Raw genomic sequence first — 15,412 nt, forward strand, 5'->3', positions numbered from 1 at the left:
TGGGCACAGTGGCTTGCTCACACCTGTAATCCCAACACTTTGGGAGGCTGAGGTGGGTGGATCACCTGAGGTTGGAAGTTCAAGACCAGCCTGACCAACATGGAGAAATTCTGTCTCTACTAAAAATACAAAATTAGCTGGGCGTGGTGGCAGGCGCCTGTAATCCCAGCTACTCGGGAGACGGAGGCAGGAGAATCACTTGAACCCAAGAGGCAGAGGCTGCAGTGAGCTGAGATTGCGCCATTGCACTCCAGCCTGGGCAACAAAGCAAAACACCATCTCAAATTAAAAAAAAAAAAAAAAAAAAAGCATTTGCTTTAGAGGCCAAAATGAACGCAAAGCCATTTCAACTACGTGCCCACTGAGTCCCAGTGACTTGATGGTTTCTATCACAGACTACATCATTATACAAGCCAGCTGCAGGCTGGAAGGTCAGGGCACATTTGAAGTCAAAAGATTGCTTGTTCAGGTAGCCAGTGGATAACACTATTGTTCACCTAAACTAAGGCAGTTTCCCATTTATTTGAGGGAAGTAGAATCTCCATGAAGAATAAAATGGGGTGGGGAAGGGAGACAACACTAGCTCTGCTTTCTGGCAGCCTAGGAGTAGTGGAGGAACTTAACTACTTTACTTTTGCACAAGCAGTGGTATTGAGCTTTGTACACCACTGATATCAGTGATAAATCGTTCACTTTTTTTTTTTTTTTTTTTTTAAGACAAGAGTCTTGCTCTGTCACCCAGGCTGGAGTACAGTGGCACAATGTTGGCTCACTTCAAGCTCCGCCTCCCAGGTTCATGCCATTCTCCTGCCTCAGCCTCCCAAGTAGCTGGGACTACAGGCGCCTGCCACCACGCCCGGCTATTTTGTGTGTGTGTGTTTGTGTGTGTATTTTTAGTAGAGATGGGGTTTCACCGGGTTAGCCAGGATGGTCTTGATCTCCTGAACTCGTGATCTGCCCGCCTAAGCCTCCCAAAGTGCTGGGATTACAGGCGTGAGCCACCGCGCCCGGCCAAATCACTCGTTTGGCATCCTTCATAGCCCTAAAAACAAAACAAAGATGGCATTCAGAGCAGGAGGTGGAAGACCTGCCCTCACGAGGCAGCCGTGGCCCAGAGAGACACTGGGCATGGAGCTGGCTTTGCCTTCCTGCACATGAAGCTGGAAGCGGCTCAGGCGGCTCCATTATCCCCACAGAACAGCCTCAAGGCTCACCTAGTGGGTCACCTGGTAGCTTTCCTCCACCAGGGCTTCCAAGCTGTTCTTCACCTCCCAACCCTTGCTGCTCTTAGTGTACACATGGAATCCAGAGGATCACACTTGTCCCAGTGTCCGCCCTCAGATGCATTCAGCAGAGAGAACAAGTGAGGGAGATGACAGGGACCCTAGCGTATACTGAGCAAGTCCAGTGAAGGGGATACTGCCTTCCCCATTTTATAGATGGGGAAGAAAATGGGGTCCAGAGAGGTTAATGTGCCCAACCCAGGATTTAAAATTGTCTTCCAGCTGTACTCACTGAATACATATTTAAGTACTTGCGGTGTCCAGGGCCAGCACCAGGCCGTGGGAAAACCATAGTGAGCAGATACGGCTTCATCTTCATGGAGCTGACAGTCTATGTAGGAGACAGACATGAAATCATCACCCTAGTACATGGAAAATTGCAGCTGTGAGAAGTTCTCTTGAAGCCTCCAGTATGGAGAGTTGTGTGTATCAGGGAAGGCCTCCTTGAGGAACCTGAGGGGAGTGGAAACCTGACTGGAGCTACAGGGGTGAAGATGGGGATGAAGAGGATCCTGAGGCCTGGAGGTAGGAGCAGGCGTGATGAGGGGAATCTGAAAAAAGGCCAGGGCAGCTGGAGGGCAGGGAGCAAGGGGAGCAAGGTCCCTGAGGAGGCTGGAGAGGCTGCAGGGGTGGGAGGGGGGCAGGAAGACCCTTCCATGGCCTCGTAGGACGATTAGAAGTTCCCAGGGCAGTGGAACCCCTGAAGGGTTATACTTCCGGGAGGAAGTGGTGGGGGACAAGTGGGAGTGACAGCTCAGATTTGGACTCCTCATATACTACTCAGGGCCTGATGGGGGGCCAGAGCAGGCCAGTGAGAAGGTAATGCGGATGGAAGGAGAAAGGCAGGATTGACGATTTTTAGGAGGTGAAAATAGCTTGCTTGATAATGGCATGCGTGGGGAGAGGCCCTCCCAGGGAGGGGCCCCCCAGGATGACTCCTGGGTGCCGATTTGGGTTCTTGGATGGCTGATGTTATCATTTGCTGAGATGAACAGTGTCAACCCGTTTTCTCTAACCCATACAGCTTTACACTGAAGATCTGAAGGTGTTCACTAGAAGAACAAGTTTATAACAACAGATAGGCTTAAAAAGTGGTTTTCAGCCAGGTGCAGTGGCTCACGCCTATAATCCCAGCACTTTGAGAGGCCAAGGTGGGTGAATCACCTTAGGTCAGGAGTTCGAGACCAGCCTGACCAACATGGTGAAACCCCATCTGTACTAAAAATACAAAAATTAGTCGGGCATGGTGGCGGGTGCCTGTAATCCTAGCTATTCAGGAGGCTGAGGCAGGAGAATCGCTTGAACCCGGGAGGTGGAGATTGCAGTGAGCTCAGATCATGCCATTGTACTCCAGCCTGGGCAACAAAGCAAGACTGTCTCAAAAAAAAAAAAAAAAAAAAGTGGTTTTCAACAAAGGGTGGCACTTTTTGATTGCCAAAATGACTGAGAGCACTGATGGCATTTAGCGGGCAAATGGTGTCAGGGAGGCTTAAGAGCTCACAAAGAGGGCAAACATCCTATCATGCCAAGAATTGTTTCACCCTGAATGCCAATAGTGCCCTTGAAGAGAAACACTATAAAATGCCAGATATGATGAGAGTTACAAGAAATTCTAGGATGTGCTAGGGATATTCCAGGGAATGACCCTGGCCTTTACTCCCATAATTCAATACTTAGGGTTAGATGAAACTGAAAGGACAGATGGCATTTTGTGCTTATTTTGCTTTTTCGACCTTTATTTTTTTTGAAGGGTGTTTCCAGGTATCTATTCACAAGAATCTGAATAAAATGATGGCCTTCATCTTATATTTTATACTATATTAAATGTACATTTTGTACTATATTAAATGTATATATAGCATTTTTGCATCAGTTCTTCCCCACCTGGACCGCTCCTCGTTCCCATGTAGTCTCCCGCTCCCCTCCGTCCCTTTCCTCCCAGGTTTTCAGCGTTTTGCTGCCTACACAGCACAGGTCTTGTCTTCTCGATCATCTGCCTCCCCATTAGAAAGTAAATTCCACGGGCTGAGCGCAGTGGCTCACGCCTGTAATCCCAGCACTTCGGGAGGCCGAGGCGGGCGGATCACCTGAGGTCAGGAGTTCGAGACCAGCCTGGCCAATAGGGTGAAACCCTGTCTCTACTAAAAGTACAAAAATTGGCCGGGCGTGGTGGCGGGCGCCTGTAGTCCCAGCTACTCGGGGGGCTGAGGCAGGAGAATCGCTTGAACCCGGGAGGCGGAGGTTGCAGTGAGCCGAGATCGCGCCATTGCACTCCAGCCTGGGGGTCAAGAGCTAGACTTAGTTTCAAAAAAGAAAAAAAGAAAAAGTATATTCCACGAAAGACGGGCTTTGCTTGTCCTGCTCGACGCTGGGCCAAAAGCCCAGTCCTGCACCTAGTGCTCGAAAGGAATGGGTTTTCACCCTATTTCAGGGGGTCCACAGACCCCAAGAGCCCAATCAGACGTGGTCCTCTACCCGGATCTCCTCACCCTGGCGCCGCCCGCGGAGGCCCGAGGTGGTCTGCGCAGGCGCGCTGCTGGCCCCGCCCGCCGGTGACGTCACGCGGCCGTTACGACGCTCAGGCGTCTCGACGCGCGCGATTTAAAACCAGCTCAGGAGACGCCAAAGCGGGATGGGACCTCCCGGCCCAGGTGAGGCTGGGCCGTCGGGAGGCGCGGCGGGAAGGGCCCCGAGCGAAGCAGTACTTCGGGCGGGAAGGGCTGGCGGGCTCGCCTGGGCGGGGAGAGAGAGGATATGCTCAGCCCGGGTCTTGGCCCTGCGGCCGACTGCAGATGCAGGTGCGGGGGGAGGGGAGGGCCGGCGCTGGGCGGGCTGGCCTTGTGCGCTCAGCCAATCAGAAAGCGGCTTCGGACGGCGTCGCAGCGCGCGCGCGGGCCCGGCCCACGCTCCTCAGTCCCCCGCGGGCGGTGGGGCGGCCTCCTCCCGGGGCTGCTAAGGCATGCTCGGCGTCTCTCCGTTACAATGGTGGTTTTCTTGGAATAGACGGTATTTTCAGGGCCTTGGAAGCGGTGTGGTTACCAATGTATGCTTAGCATGCATGCGTTTATTTTGCATCTGTTCAAAAGTACTGAGCTCTCCCGTTGTGCGAACAGAACTGATCATATCTCTATGCTGTTGGAGTCGGGGAGACAGACAGTAAACAAAAGGAATCATTACAGATGAGGCTGAGTGCTGTGGTTGAGTATAGCAGAGTGGGGGTGGCTCCGCTAGGAGGTCAGGGAAGATCTTTAGGCAGATCCTAGGGCACGTGTTTGAGGCAGAAGGAGCAAGTACAAAAATGAGTCAGGGAAGAGCTGGCCTGGCCTAGGACCTGACCAGAACGTTGTGACCAAGCTGAGTGAGGCCTGACACCTAGGCAGGGTCTGGAGGCCTTGGGTAAGAGATTGGGAAATTGAGGTACATTTTGGACATGGTATGTGTGACTTATGGGAGAGAGACTCAGGTGAAGGGGTCTATAATCGCTTAGATGAGAATTTGGCTCTCGGGGAGTTATATGGACCACGCAGTCAAGTGGCCCATGGACTGAGAAATAAATTTGGATACCATTATCATATAGACCGTAAAACCATGGGAACAGGTGAGAACACTAGGAAGGCCATGCACATCTAGGATCAACATTTAGCAGCTGGATAGAGAAGGATGAGCTGGAAAAACTCAAAAGACAGTGGTATAGGAAGAAGCCAAGAGTGTTTCAACAAGGAAGGAACTGTCAGCTGTTTCAAATACTGCTGAATTCCAAGAGAAAGGCCAGAAAATGACCGTAGGGTTTGGCAACATGGAAGTTGTAGAAGATCACGAAAAGATAGTTCTTAGGAAGTTGGAATAGAAACTAGACCAGAGTGGGTTGAAAAATGAGTGGGAAATGAGGAAGTAAACATAGGAAGCGTCTGAGCTCAGTAACCATCGGTTGAATGGATGCATGTCAAAGGCAAGGAGAGAAACCACGGGAAGATGATTTGGAGAATTAAAGCATGCCTCGAATTCCAAGTTTAGTTTCTCTCTTAGACAAGGTTCTCCTTCAGTGCTTCCTATTTCTGTTAAGGTATCCTGTCCCAGGGTCCAGCTTCCTTCCTTAGCCTGTAGCCTACTGTGCTCATGTCCAAATACTGTCCTCACAAGTCCTCTTGATTCTGTTTCTAAAAATGTCTCTTGGCCTCCTCCCTTCTTGTTTTTACTTTGTTTGTTTTGACCCCAGGTGAGAGTTATGTTAATCATACTGTTCAGCTTATGGGAAGCCATTAGAGTACATATGAGGTTCTTATATTTTATTTATTCCCTTTTATCCCTATTCACCACGCCGTCTTCCCTCCCATGGGCAACCATTTTGTGTTTATTGTGTATCACTATTTTTAATATATTCCTATTAAATATGTTGTACATTATTTTTTCCTTTGTATCATCAATTCTGAACCAGTCGTGGTCTAAATTCTTATTTCCATTTGGGGGATGAAACAAATTCTTAGAGCATTTACTTGTGTAAATTTCACTAGCTAGTAAACAACAGAGCAGGAGTTGAAGCCAGGCCTTCTGGTTCTTACACCTGGAAACTTTCCCTAAGGTCTCTCAGTCTGTTCATCTCTCTGTGATCTTGTCTCTTACTCTACCATAGTAAAGTAAGTAGGCCATAACCACTCACTCACTACCATAGCCATACCGTAGACCTTGTCATTACCGATAGGTGCACTACTCTCTCATCTTAATTTTAAGTATTCCACTTGTTACAAATTATAATTTTTTTTTTTTTGGTATGGAGTCTTGCTCTGTCGCCCAGGCTGGAGTGCAGTGGCACGATCTTGGTTCACTGCAAGCTCCGCCTCCCAGGTGCACACTATTCTCCTGCCTCAGCCTCCCGAGTAGCTGGGACAACAGGCTCCCGCCACCACGCCTGACTAATTTTTTGTATTTTTAGTAGAGACGGGGTTTCACTGTGTTAGCCAGGATGGTCTCGATCTCCTGACCTCGTGATCTGCCTGCCTCAGCCTCCCAAAGTGCTGGGATTACAGGTGTGAGCCACCTTGCCTGGCCTATTATTTTTTAGAGACAGGATCTTGCTGTGTTGCCCAGGCTGGAGTGCATGGCTATTCACAGGTCCTGTCCTAGCTCACTGCAGTCTCACTGAGCGCAAGCAAAGTCAACCTCCTGAGTAGCTGGAACCACAGATGCCTGGCAAAGTACCCGACTTCTCAATACACCTATATCTTTCTAATTCACTCTCTCGTTCTCTGACTCCAATGATCTTTTTTTTGTTTGTTTGTTTTCTTTTTTTTTTTTTTTTTTTTTGAGACGGAGTCTTGCTCTGTCGCCCGGGCTGGAGTGCAGTGGCCAGATCTCAGCTCACTGCAAGCTCCGCCTCCCGGGTTTACGCCATTCTCCTGCCTCAGCTTCCCGAGTAGCTGGGACTACAGGCGCCCGCCACGTCGCCCGGCTAGTTTTTTGTATTTTTAGTAGAGACGGGGTTTCACTGGGTTAGCCAGGATGGTCTCAATCTCCTGACCTCGTGATCCGCCCGTCTCAGCCTCCCAAAGTGCTGGGATTACAGGCTTGAGCCACCGCGCCCGGCCTTTTTTTTTGTTTTTTGAGACAGAGCCTTGCTCTGTCTCCCAGGCTGGAGTGGAGTGGCTGGATCTTGGCTTACTGCAACCTTTGCCCCCCAGGCTCAAGCAATTCTCCTGCCTCAGCCTCCCGAGTAGCTGGGACTACAGACATGCGCCACCACACCTGGCTAATTTTTGTATTTTTAGTGGAGATGGGGTTTTGCCATGTTGGCCAGGCTGGTTTCGAGCTCCTGACCTCAAGTGATCATCTCACCTTGGCCTCCAAAGTGCTAGGATTACAGGCGTGAGCCACTGCACCCAGCCTTGTTTTTATTTTACTGGGGGAAAAAAAAAAGCAAACAAAAGGGAACATCCCCAAGTCTGCCATTGCACCTGCTCCCTACCTGCATCTGTGCCTGTGCCTCTGTCTTTCCTCCTGTTGCTGAGGATGGGCTCTCTGTGTTCTCTACAAAGGCAACCCCTTTACCTACTTGAGTATGTTGTTCAGCAAATTTTACCTTTTATTTTGGATGGTCACTGTGCTAGGCTGAATAACACTTCCCCTGAAGGTTTCCAGAATCTGTGAATATGTTATCTTACATGGTAAAAGGGACTTTGCACATGTGATTAAGGCTCTTGAGAAGGGGAGATTATCGTGGATCATCTGAGTGGGCCCCGTTTAATCACAGTAGTCCTTATAAGAGGAAGGTAGTCGGGTCAGAGTGAGAGCACATGTGATGACAGAACACGAGGTTAGAGTGATGGGGTGGACAGTGAGCCCAGGAATGTAGGCAGCTGTGAAGCTGCAAAAGGCAGGGAACAGATCCTCCCCTCAAAGCCTCCAGAATGAATGTAACTCTCCACAACTGCAAGAGAACACATATACATGTGTGTTGTTTAAACTGCTAGGCTTGTGGTCATTTGTGACAGCAGCCATAGAAAACAAATACAATCACTTTGCTTCATTCTTTCTACCATGCTGAGGTTTGTTTTGTTTTGTTTTTTTCTGTCTTAAAAATTCCTCACTTCCCTTTCAACTCTCACCCTCTCATCTCTCTCCTCCCTTTTATAGTAGAAGTCCTTGGGCTGGGTGCGGTGGCTCACGCCTGTAATCCCAGCACTCTGGGAAGCCAAGACAGGCAGATCACGGGGTCAGGAGTTCGAGACCAGCCTGGCTAACATGGTGAAACTCCATCTTTATTAAAAATACAAAAAATTAGCCAGGCATGGTGGCATGTACCTGTAGTCCCAGCTACTCAGGAGGCTGAGGCAAGAGAATCTCTAGAACCCTGGAGGTGGAGGTTACAGTGAGCTGAGATCCCGCCACTGCACTCCAGCCTGGGTGACGAAGCAAGACTCTGTCTCGGGGGGGGAAAAAAAAGAAGAAGTCCTTGAACACCTTGTCACTGTTTGCTGTCTCCAGTTTCTCTTCTCCCATCTTCTCTTGAACCACTCTAGTTCAGCTTTCTCTCTTACTACTCTAAGAAAACTGTTTTTAATCAAGATCACCAGTAACCCTAGGTTCTAAATCCAATGATCGGTTCTCAGTCCTTGTCTACATAGTTTATCACATCCTTCTCCCCTAAAATTACTTTCTTCACCTGGCTTTTAGAATGCCACATTCTCCTGATTTTCTCCCCACCTCACTAGTTGCGCATTTCCCAGCTCTTTTGCTGGTTTCTCCTTCTTCCCTGCTCTTTATTTATTTTTTGTGATGGAGTCTCACTGTTGCCCAGGCTAGAGTGTAGTTGTGCGATCTGGGCTCACTACAGCCACCGCCTCCTGGATTCAAGCGATTTTCCTGCCTCAGCCTCCTGAGTAGCTGAGATTACAGGTGCCCACCACCACACTCAGCTAATTTTTGTATTTTTAGTAGAGACGGGGTTTCACCATGTTGGCTGGGCTGGTCTCGAACCCCTGACCTCATGTGATCCGCCTGCCTCAACCTCCCAAAGTGCTTTCTTGCTCTTCAAACCTTTAAAGTGTTCTCTCTACTCAGTTATTTAGTGATCTCATCTAGTGTTATGGCTCTGAATACCCTCTACATGCTGATGACTTCCCAGTGTGTGTATCTCACCTGGAACTTTCCCTAAACTCTGGGATTAGATATCCACCTGTCTAACCCAGTTGGATGACTAATACTAATAAGCATCTGTTTTTTTGTTTTTGTTTTTGTTTTTTTTGAGACAGAGTTTCGTTCTTGTTGCCCACGTTGGAGTGCAATGGCACAGTCTTTTTTTTTTTTTTTTTTTTGAGACGGAGTCTTGCTTTGTCGCCCAGGCTGGAGTGCAGTGGCCGGATCTCAGCTCACTGCAAGCTCCGCCTCCCGGGTTCACGCCATTCTCCTGCCTCAGCCTCCCGAGTAGCTGGGACTACAGGCGCCCGCCAGGTCGCCCGGCTAGTTTTTTGTATTTTAGTAGAGACGGGGTTTCACCATGTTAGCCAGGATGGTCTTGATCTCCTGACCTCGTGATCCGCCTGTCTCGGCCTCCCAAAGTGCTGGGATTACAGGCTTGAGCCACCGCGCCCGGCCCTATGGTACAGTCTTGGCTCAGTGCAACCTCCGCCTCCCTTGAGTTCAAGCGATTACCTCACCTCAGCCTCCTGAGTAGCTGGGATTACAGACGCTCACCCTCATGCCCAGCTAACTTTTGTATTTTTAGTAGAGACGGGGTTTCACCATATCGGCCAGCTGGTCTCTAACTCCTGACCTCAGGTGATCTGCCTGCCTCGGCCTCCCAAACTGCTGGGATTACAGGCGTCAGCCACCGNCTGGGATTACAGGCTTGAGCCACCGCGCCCGGCCCTATGGTACAGTCTTGGCTCAGTGCAACCTCCGCCTCCCTTGAGTTCAAGCGATTACCTCACCTCAGCCTCCTGAGTAGCTGGGATTACAGACGCTCACCCTCATGCCCAGCTAACTTTTGTATTTTAGTAGAGACGGGGTTTCACCATATCGGCCAGCTGGTCTCTAACTCCTGACCTCAGGTGATCTGCCTGCCTCGGCCTCCCAAACTGCTGGGATTACAGGCGTCAGCCACCGCGCCCAGTAGCCCAGGCCGTTTCTTAACTCCTGGCCTCAAGGGATCCTTCCACCTCCGCCACCCAAAGGGCTAGGATTACAGGCATGAGCTACCATGTCCAGCCTTTTTTTTTTGGTTGTTGTCTTTTAAATTAAGAGACTAAGTCAGTTTTCTTGAAAACTGTCCTGCATTCTAGATTTGTCTGAGTGTTTCCTTGTGATATCATTTAACTTGTTCCTCGACCCCTTGTATTTCTCATAAACCAGAAGTTAAAGATCTAAAGTTCGTTGGTTAAATTTACGTTAAACGTGTTCGGTGGAAATATTTCCTGGGTGATGCTGTGAATTTCACATTGTGTCACGTGAAGAGATGAGTAACTTTCGGATTGATTTTTAGTGAGGCTACATTTGACTGGTTAATGTGGCAACTGGTAGAGTTTTTGTTGTAAAAGACATTTTTCCCTTTGTAGTTAGCAAGTAATTGGATGATTCTTTGGAACTTTCGATTTGTTTTACATGTTTATGTTGTTTTTTTCTCTGCTTGCCAAGCTGTGGAGGAGCTGGGATCCGAGCCCAGCTTGTCTGACCCTGTAGCCCTTACCTCACCCTTATCTCAGCATCTGTCTCTTGCGTACCTGATGATGGGTTATATGTGTCTGTTGTCCAGTTTGTGAGCTTATCATCCATCTTTATATCCGTGCAGTACTTGCATTCACAACAGCTGCAGAGCAGATTATTTGTCCCAAATTAGCAAAGAAGCATCAGAAACCTATGGCCTCCCCCCGCATCTCCAAGAAACCCAAACTCCAGAGGTTCTAGCCATTAAGTATTAGAGTTGGAGAAGATCTTTGTGGAGAGTGTGTGCTGAACCTCCAGCCCTGTGACGGGCTCATGTCTTCTTTGGATATAGGAAATGTTCTCTTGAAGGTTTCTTGAGCAAGAATTTTGTTCCAGCACTGCCAGCCACAATGAATAACTCTTCTTCAGAGACCCGAGGACACCCCCACAGTGCCTCCTCCCCTTCAGAGCGGGTGTTCCCGCTGCCCCTGCCCAGGAAGGCGCCTCTCAATGTTCCTGGCACCCCAGTCCTCGAAGACTTTCCTCAGAATGACGATGAGAAGGAGCGGCTGCAGCGGAGGCGGTCGAGGGTCTTTGATCTGCAGTTCAGCACCGACTCACCTCGCTTGTTGGCCTCCCCCTCCAGCAGGTGAGGGGCTTGTGGGCTGGCTCTCCTTGAGGCAGCCGCCTTGATGTGGGCTGCGTAGGTCCAGGCATCTCCACAAAACTTCATGGGTCTAGGTTTTGAAAGTTTAAACTATCATGGATTCTTGCCAGAGTTGTTTGTTTTTGTTTTCCATTTAGGATTATTGATGTTTCAGCTACTATGCCTAAGTTTACAAACACGCAGATTACAGAACATTACTCCACCTGTATCAAACTGTCCACTGAAAATGTGAGTATCTGCTGGTTTATTACTGAAGATGTGATCCCTTGATCATAGGGGCAATCCAGCTATCTTGTTTCTGTAGAGAATGCACAATCGATGATGATTCTCCAGTGAGTCATCTTAGTGCTGGTGGTTTCCACCAGAAGTGCTGGTGGTTTTACTGTTTCCTCTAGACCCGTGGTGCACCTCCTGAGAGGCTGCCTGCTATCTGCTGTGTATCTAGAAAGGCAGCATGGCGCTTGAGTGAACAGTAGAGTTCTGGAGCTAGCCTGAGTTGGAGGCTACATGCTCTAAGCTGTGTGGGAGCCACCCAACCATTTTGCTTCCGTGTCCTCTGGAGAATGAGGGTAGTGCCTGCCTCATGAAGTTGTTTGGAGGGTGAGTCCCTTTGTGTGCAGTGCTTAGAGCAGGGCCTGTACACACTGAGCATTCAGGAAGTTTGTGCCATCATTCCCTAGCCTTGAACATGAGGACATGCCTGTGAGGATTTGGCTCTTGACAAGTGTTTTTGGGAAAAGAGATCAGTGACAATATGTGGGTATTCCTATATAAAGACTTAGCTTCCTCTGTTCAAAGCAGCATTATTTACATGAGCCTAGGCTATAAATAACAGTCCTTTCTGCAATTTTCTGTTTTCAGAAAATCACTACCAAGAATGCTTTTGGTTTGCACTTGATTGATTTTATGTCAGAGATTCTTAAACAGAAAGACACCGAACCAACCAACTTTAAAGTAAGAAGAATGTCCACTTTCTCTCGCATCTGAATTAAATGATAATTTCTACTATTTGGCATAACACAGTTGAATTCTGCAAATACACGAGAGACTTCTCATTTAGATGTTATGTTAGTTAATTTACTTTCTTTTCCTAAACTGATGAAATACAGACAGAATATATGTTCTGTTTATTCCCTATCAGTCATAGAGGGATCTTTGTCATTGTTTCCTTGGGGCAAGTAAATATTTTGTGAAGCTTGCTGTGTTTTACCTGTTGAGAAGTTCTTTTTTGTGCATCTTTGTGAGTGCAGCTCTGATTGACTAGGTGGCTGCAGGTACTCTGGATGCCAGCACTAAGATCTATGCCGTACGCGTGGATGCCGTCCATGCCGATGTATACAGAGTCCTTGGGGGGCTGGGCAAAGATGCACCGTCTTTGGAAGAAGTGGAAGGCCATGTTGCAGGTAGGTGGCTAGGGATCTGGATTTAAGTGGCTTTTTTTTTTTTTTTTGAGACGGAGTCTCACTCTGCCGCCCGGGCTGGAGTGCAGTGGCCGGATCTCAGCTCACTGCAAGCTCCGCTTCCCGGGTTCACGCCATTCTCCTGCCTCAGCTTCCCGAGTAGCTGGGACTACAGGCGCCCGCCACGTCGCCTGGCTAGTTTTTTGTATTTTTTAGTAGAGACGGGGTTTCACAGTGTTAGCCAGGATGGTCTTGATCTCCTGACCTCATGATCCGCCCATCTCGGCCTCCCAAAGTGCTGGGATTACAGGCTTGAGCCACCGCGCCCAGCCTTAAGTGGCTTTTTTTTAGGGCATACCAGGTAGTTATTTGAGTAATATACTAGAAGAAGGTCACAAGAAATCAGTGATCTCATTTTATTGAAAACAGGACATTTTTAGAACCATATATGGTCTTACATGAGAAGATACTCAAACACTGAAGTTATATTTCCTAGAAAAAGAGAAGGGCCTTATCAAAGCGTTTATATTTTATTTATGCCAGGTCGAGTAAACATCACCAAGTGAGGAACTTCTCATCTGGGAGTCTTTGGAAATGGACTTGCATGAGAAGCCAAATCTTATAGTTTGGTTTCTCCATAAGTTGCAGATTAAATATGCCTGATGTTTTGAGAGAACTGCATGTTTTTTTGTTTGGTTGGGTTTTTTTGTTTTGTTTTGTTTTTTTAATTTAATTTTTTTTTTTTTTTTTGAGACGAGGCTCACTTTGTCACCCAGGCTGGCATGCAGTGGTGTAATCTTGGCTCATGGAAGCCTCTGGCTCCCGAGTTCAAGCGATCCTCCTGCCTCAGCACCCCAAGTAGCTGGGACTACAGGTGGGCATCTCCATGCCCGGCTAATTTTTGTACTGTTTTGTAGAGATAGGGTTTCGTTATGTTGGCCAGGCTGGTCTCGAACTCCTGAGCTCAAGCGATCTGTCTGCCTGAGCCTCCCAAAGTGCTAGGATTACAGGCATGGGCCACCACACCCGGCCTCACATGTTTAAATTACAACCATTCTTTCAGGTTTTGAAGAACTTGAGTTAGTAAGTTCATCACATGCTTCAAAGCAGCCCTTGCAGTACACAGTTGTATTTCTCCTTTTAGATGGAAGTGCGACTGAAATGGGAACAACCAAAAAGGCCCCAAAGCCAAAGAAGAAGCTGTTACACAGAACCATCGAGCAGAATGTAAACAACCTCAATGTCTCCGAAGCAGATCGGAAGTGTGAGGTGGGGAACCGTGTGCGCACTGTGGTTTCTGACTAATTCAGAACCTTAGGGGCCGAGACTTGGCAGGGCTAAGGCTGCCTTGCTGGTATGTGCCCATTTAAGCCTCAAGGGAGTAAAACATTCAACTGATATCTCTGCATTATCATCCTTTAACTTGACAGTAAAGACTAAAAGTGAGTCCCTCAGTGTTTCAGAATGATTAAGAGACTGCAAATTGCTGAGAAATCTAATTGATAAAAAATTAATTTTATTTCCTAGTAAATGTAGCAGTGGTTACGTTAGGTAACATTTAATATGCACATGGTGAGCACCATATGCTTCCTTAAACCTGTAACCTGTGTTAACTCATCCGCACAACATTCTTGTGTCATTTTATGAAGGGGTAACTGAGGCACAATGACTTGCCCAAAACGACACATCTAGTGAGTGAGCTAGGAGTTGAAGCTAAGTGGTCTAACTCCAGAATCCTAGCTTTAAATCATCTATCTAGCAAATCCTAAGGAATCTGCTTAAACAGATGGTACTGGAGGCCTCATTTATAATTAGCACAGTTAATTTAAAGCAAACAGGTGTTACTACAATTTTATTTTTTAATTTTGCAATTAAAAACATTGTTTCAGTGAGTATTCTAATACGTATTATCTTTGCACTCGCATGGGAGAATATAAGAAAATTCTGAGACGTGGATTTTAAGTTGCCCTCCAAAAAAGGTACTAATTTACTCTCCCACTAGCAATAGACTAGATTACTTCTGTCTCTTACCTCCACAACATTCATAAATGGCAATTAAGGTCACAAAACTGGAATTGGTCACCAAGGACATGAGTGTATGTGGGAGAAAGACTGGGAGTTCCTTTTCCCCAATGTTAGGAGTTCAGAGAGCTGAAGAAACATCCAGTAGGTAGGAGGAATACCAGAAGAGCGTGGTATTCAAATGGGAAGATATTTCAGGGAGTGGGGAATGGTCAACCATGCCAAATGTGGCAACCTGAGGCCACTAATGAGCTTGGAGGGGGGCCCTCTGGACCTCAAGCTCAGACCTCCAGGGAAGGGCTTGGCCAGTGCTAGTGTCCCTGAGTTTGGGGGAGGGGATTGTGTGTCCAGGACCCAGACCCTGGAGTGGGGGCATGCTGGCTGGTGCTGGTGTCTTAATAAGGCTGGTTCTGTGAGTGAAAATCTGCATATGGGGTTCAGCTGCTGCTACAGGTGAGCCCTGCTGCAGCTGGGCTGGAACACTGCTGGGTGATGCTCTCCTAACATGCAACCTACAGAGAGGAGCAAGTGCCTTCTTCCCCTCGGAGCCTGCAGTCTCCCTCTAGTGCCCCTTCTTGGTAGAGCCTAACAGGCAGCAGCTGGCAAAGCTGAATGTCCCAGTTTCCGCATCACAGCCGAGGAGAGAGGGTAGGCTTAGAGCTGAGAGGCAGTAGCTTAGTAACTGCCACATGGTGAAGTGTCATGAGGATTACTGTCAAAAAACTCTGGGGTGCGGGGAGAGAGAGAGATATTATGTATAGAAAGTGAAAACATACACAAAATGCCACCCATGGGGGAATCTAAGTCGAAGTTTTACAGAGATTTACATGACTGTTTCAACGTTCTTATGGATTTTAAATTTTTTATGATAAATGGGAGGAAAGGACTGAAAACACTTGAATATA

General features: G+C 47.9%; 1 protein-coding gene across 5 annotated transcripts in view; it reads left to right on the forward strand.

Moving 5' to 3' along the window:
• NCAPH (non-SMC condensin I complex subunit H) overlaps positions 1-15,412 on the forward strand; it is a 46,699-nt gene that overhangs the window by 4,338 nt on the left and 26,949 nt on the right. For 2 of the 5 annotated variants that reach the window (XM_017860473.1, XM_017860478.1), the window contains exons 1-6: positions 3,828-3,934; positions 10,815-11,067; positions 11,223-11,313; positions 11,947-12,039; positions 12,350-12,488; positions 13,630-13,754. In XM_017860473.1, coding sequence (XP_017715962.1) covers positions 3,916-3,934; positions 10,815-11,067; positions 11,223-11,313; positions 11,947-12,039; positions 12,350-12,488; positions 13,630-13,754 — 720 coding nt within the window. In that variant the 5' untranslated portion in view covers positions 3,828-3,915. Of the gene's footprint in view, positions 1-3,827; positions 3,935-10,770; positions 11,068-11,222; positions 11,314-11,946; positions 12,040-12,349; positions 12,489-13,629; positions 13,755-15,412 lie in introns of those variants that run through there. The other 3 variants (XM_017860474.1, XM_017860476.1, XM_017860477.1) reach the window with 3 other exon arrangements.

Source organism: Rhinopithecus bieti, unplaced genomic scaffold (genome assembly GCF_001698545.2).
Source record: "Rhinopithecus bieti isolate Rb0 unplaced genomic scaffold, ASM169854v2 scaffold_54331, whole genome shotgun sequence".
Lineage (NCBI taxonomy): Eukaryota > Metazoa > Chordata > Mammalia > Primates > Cercopithecidae > Rhinopithecus > Rhinopithecus bieti.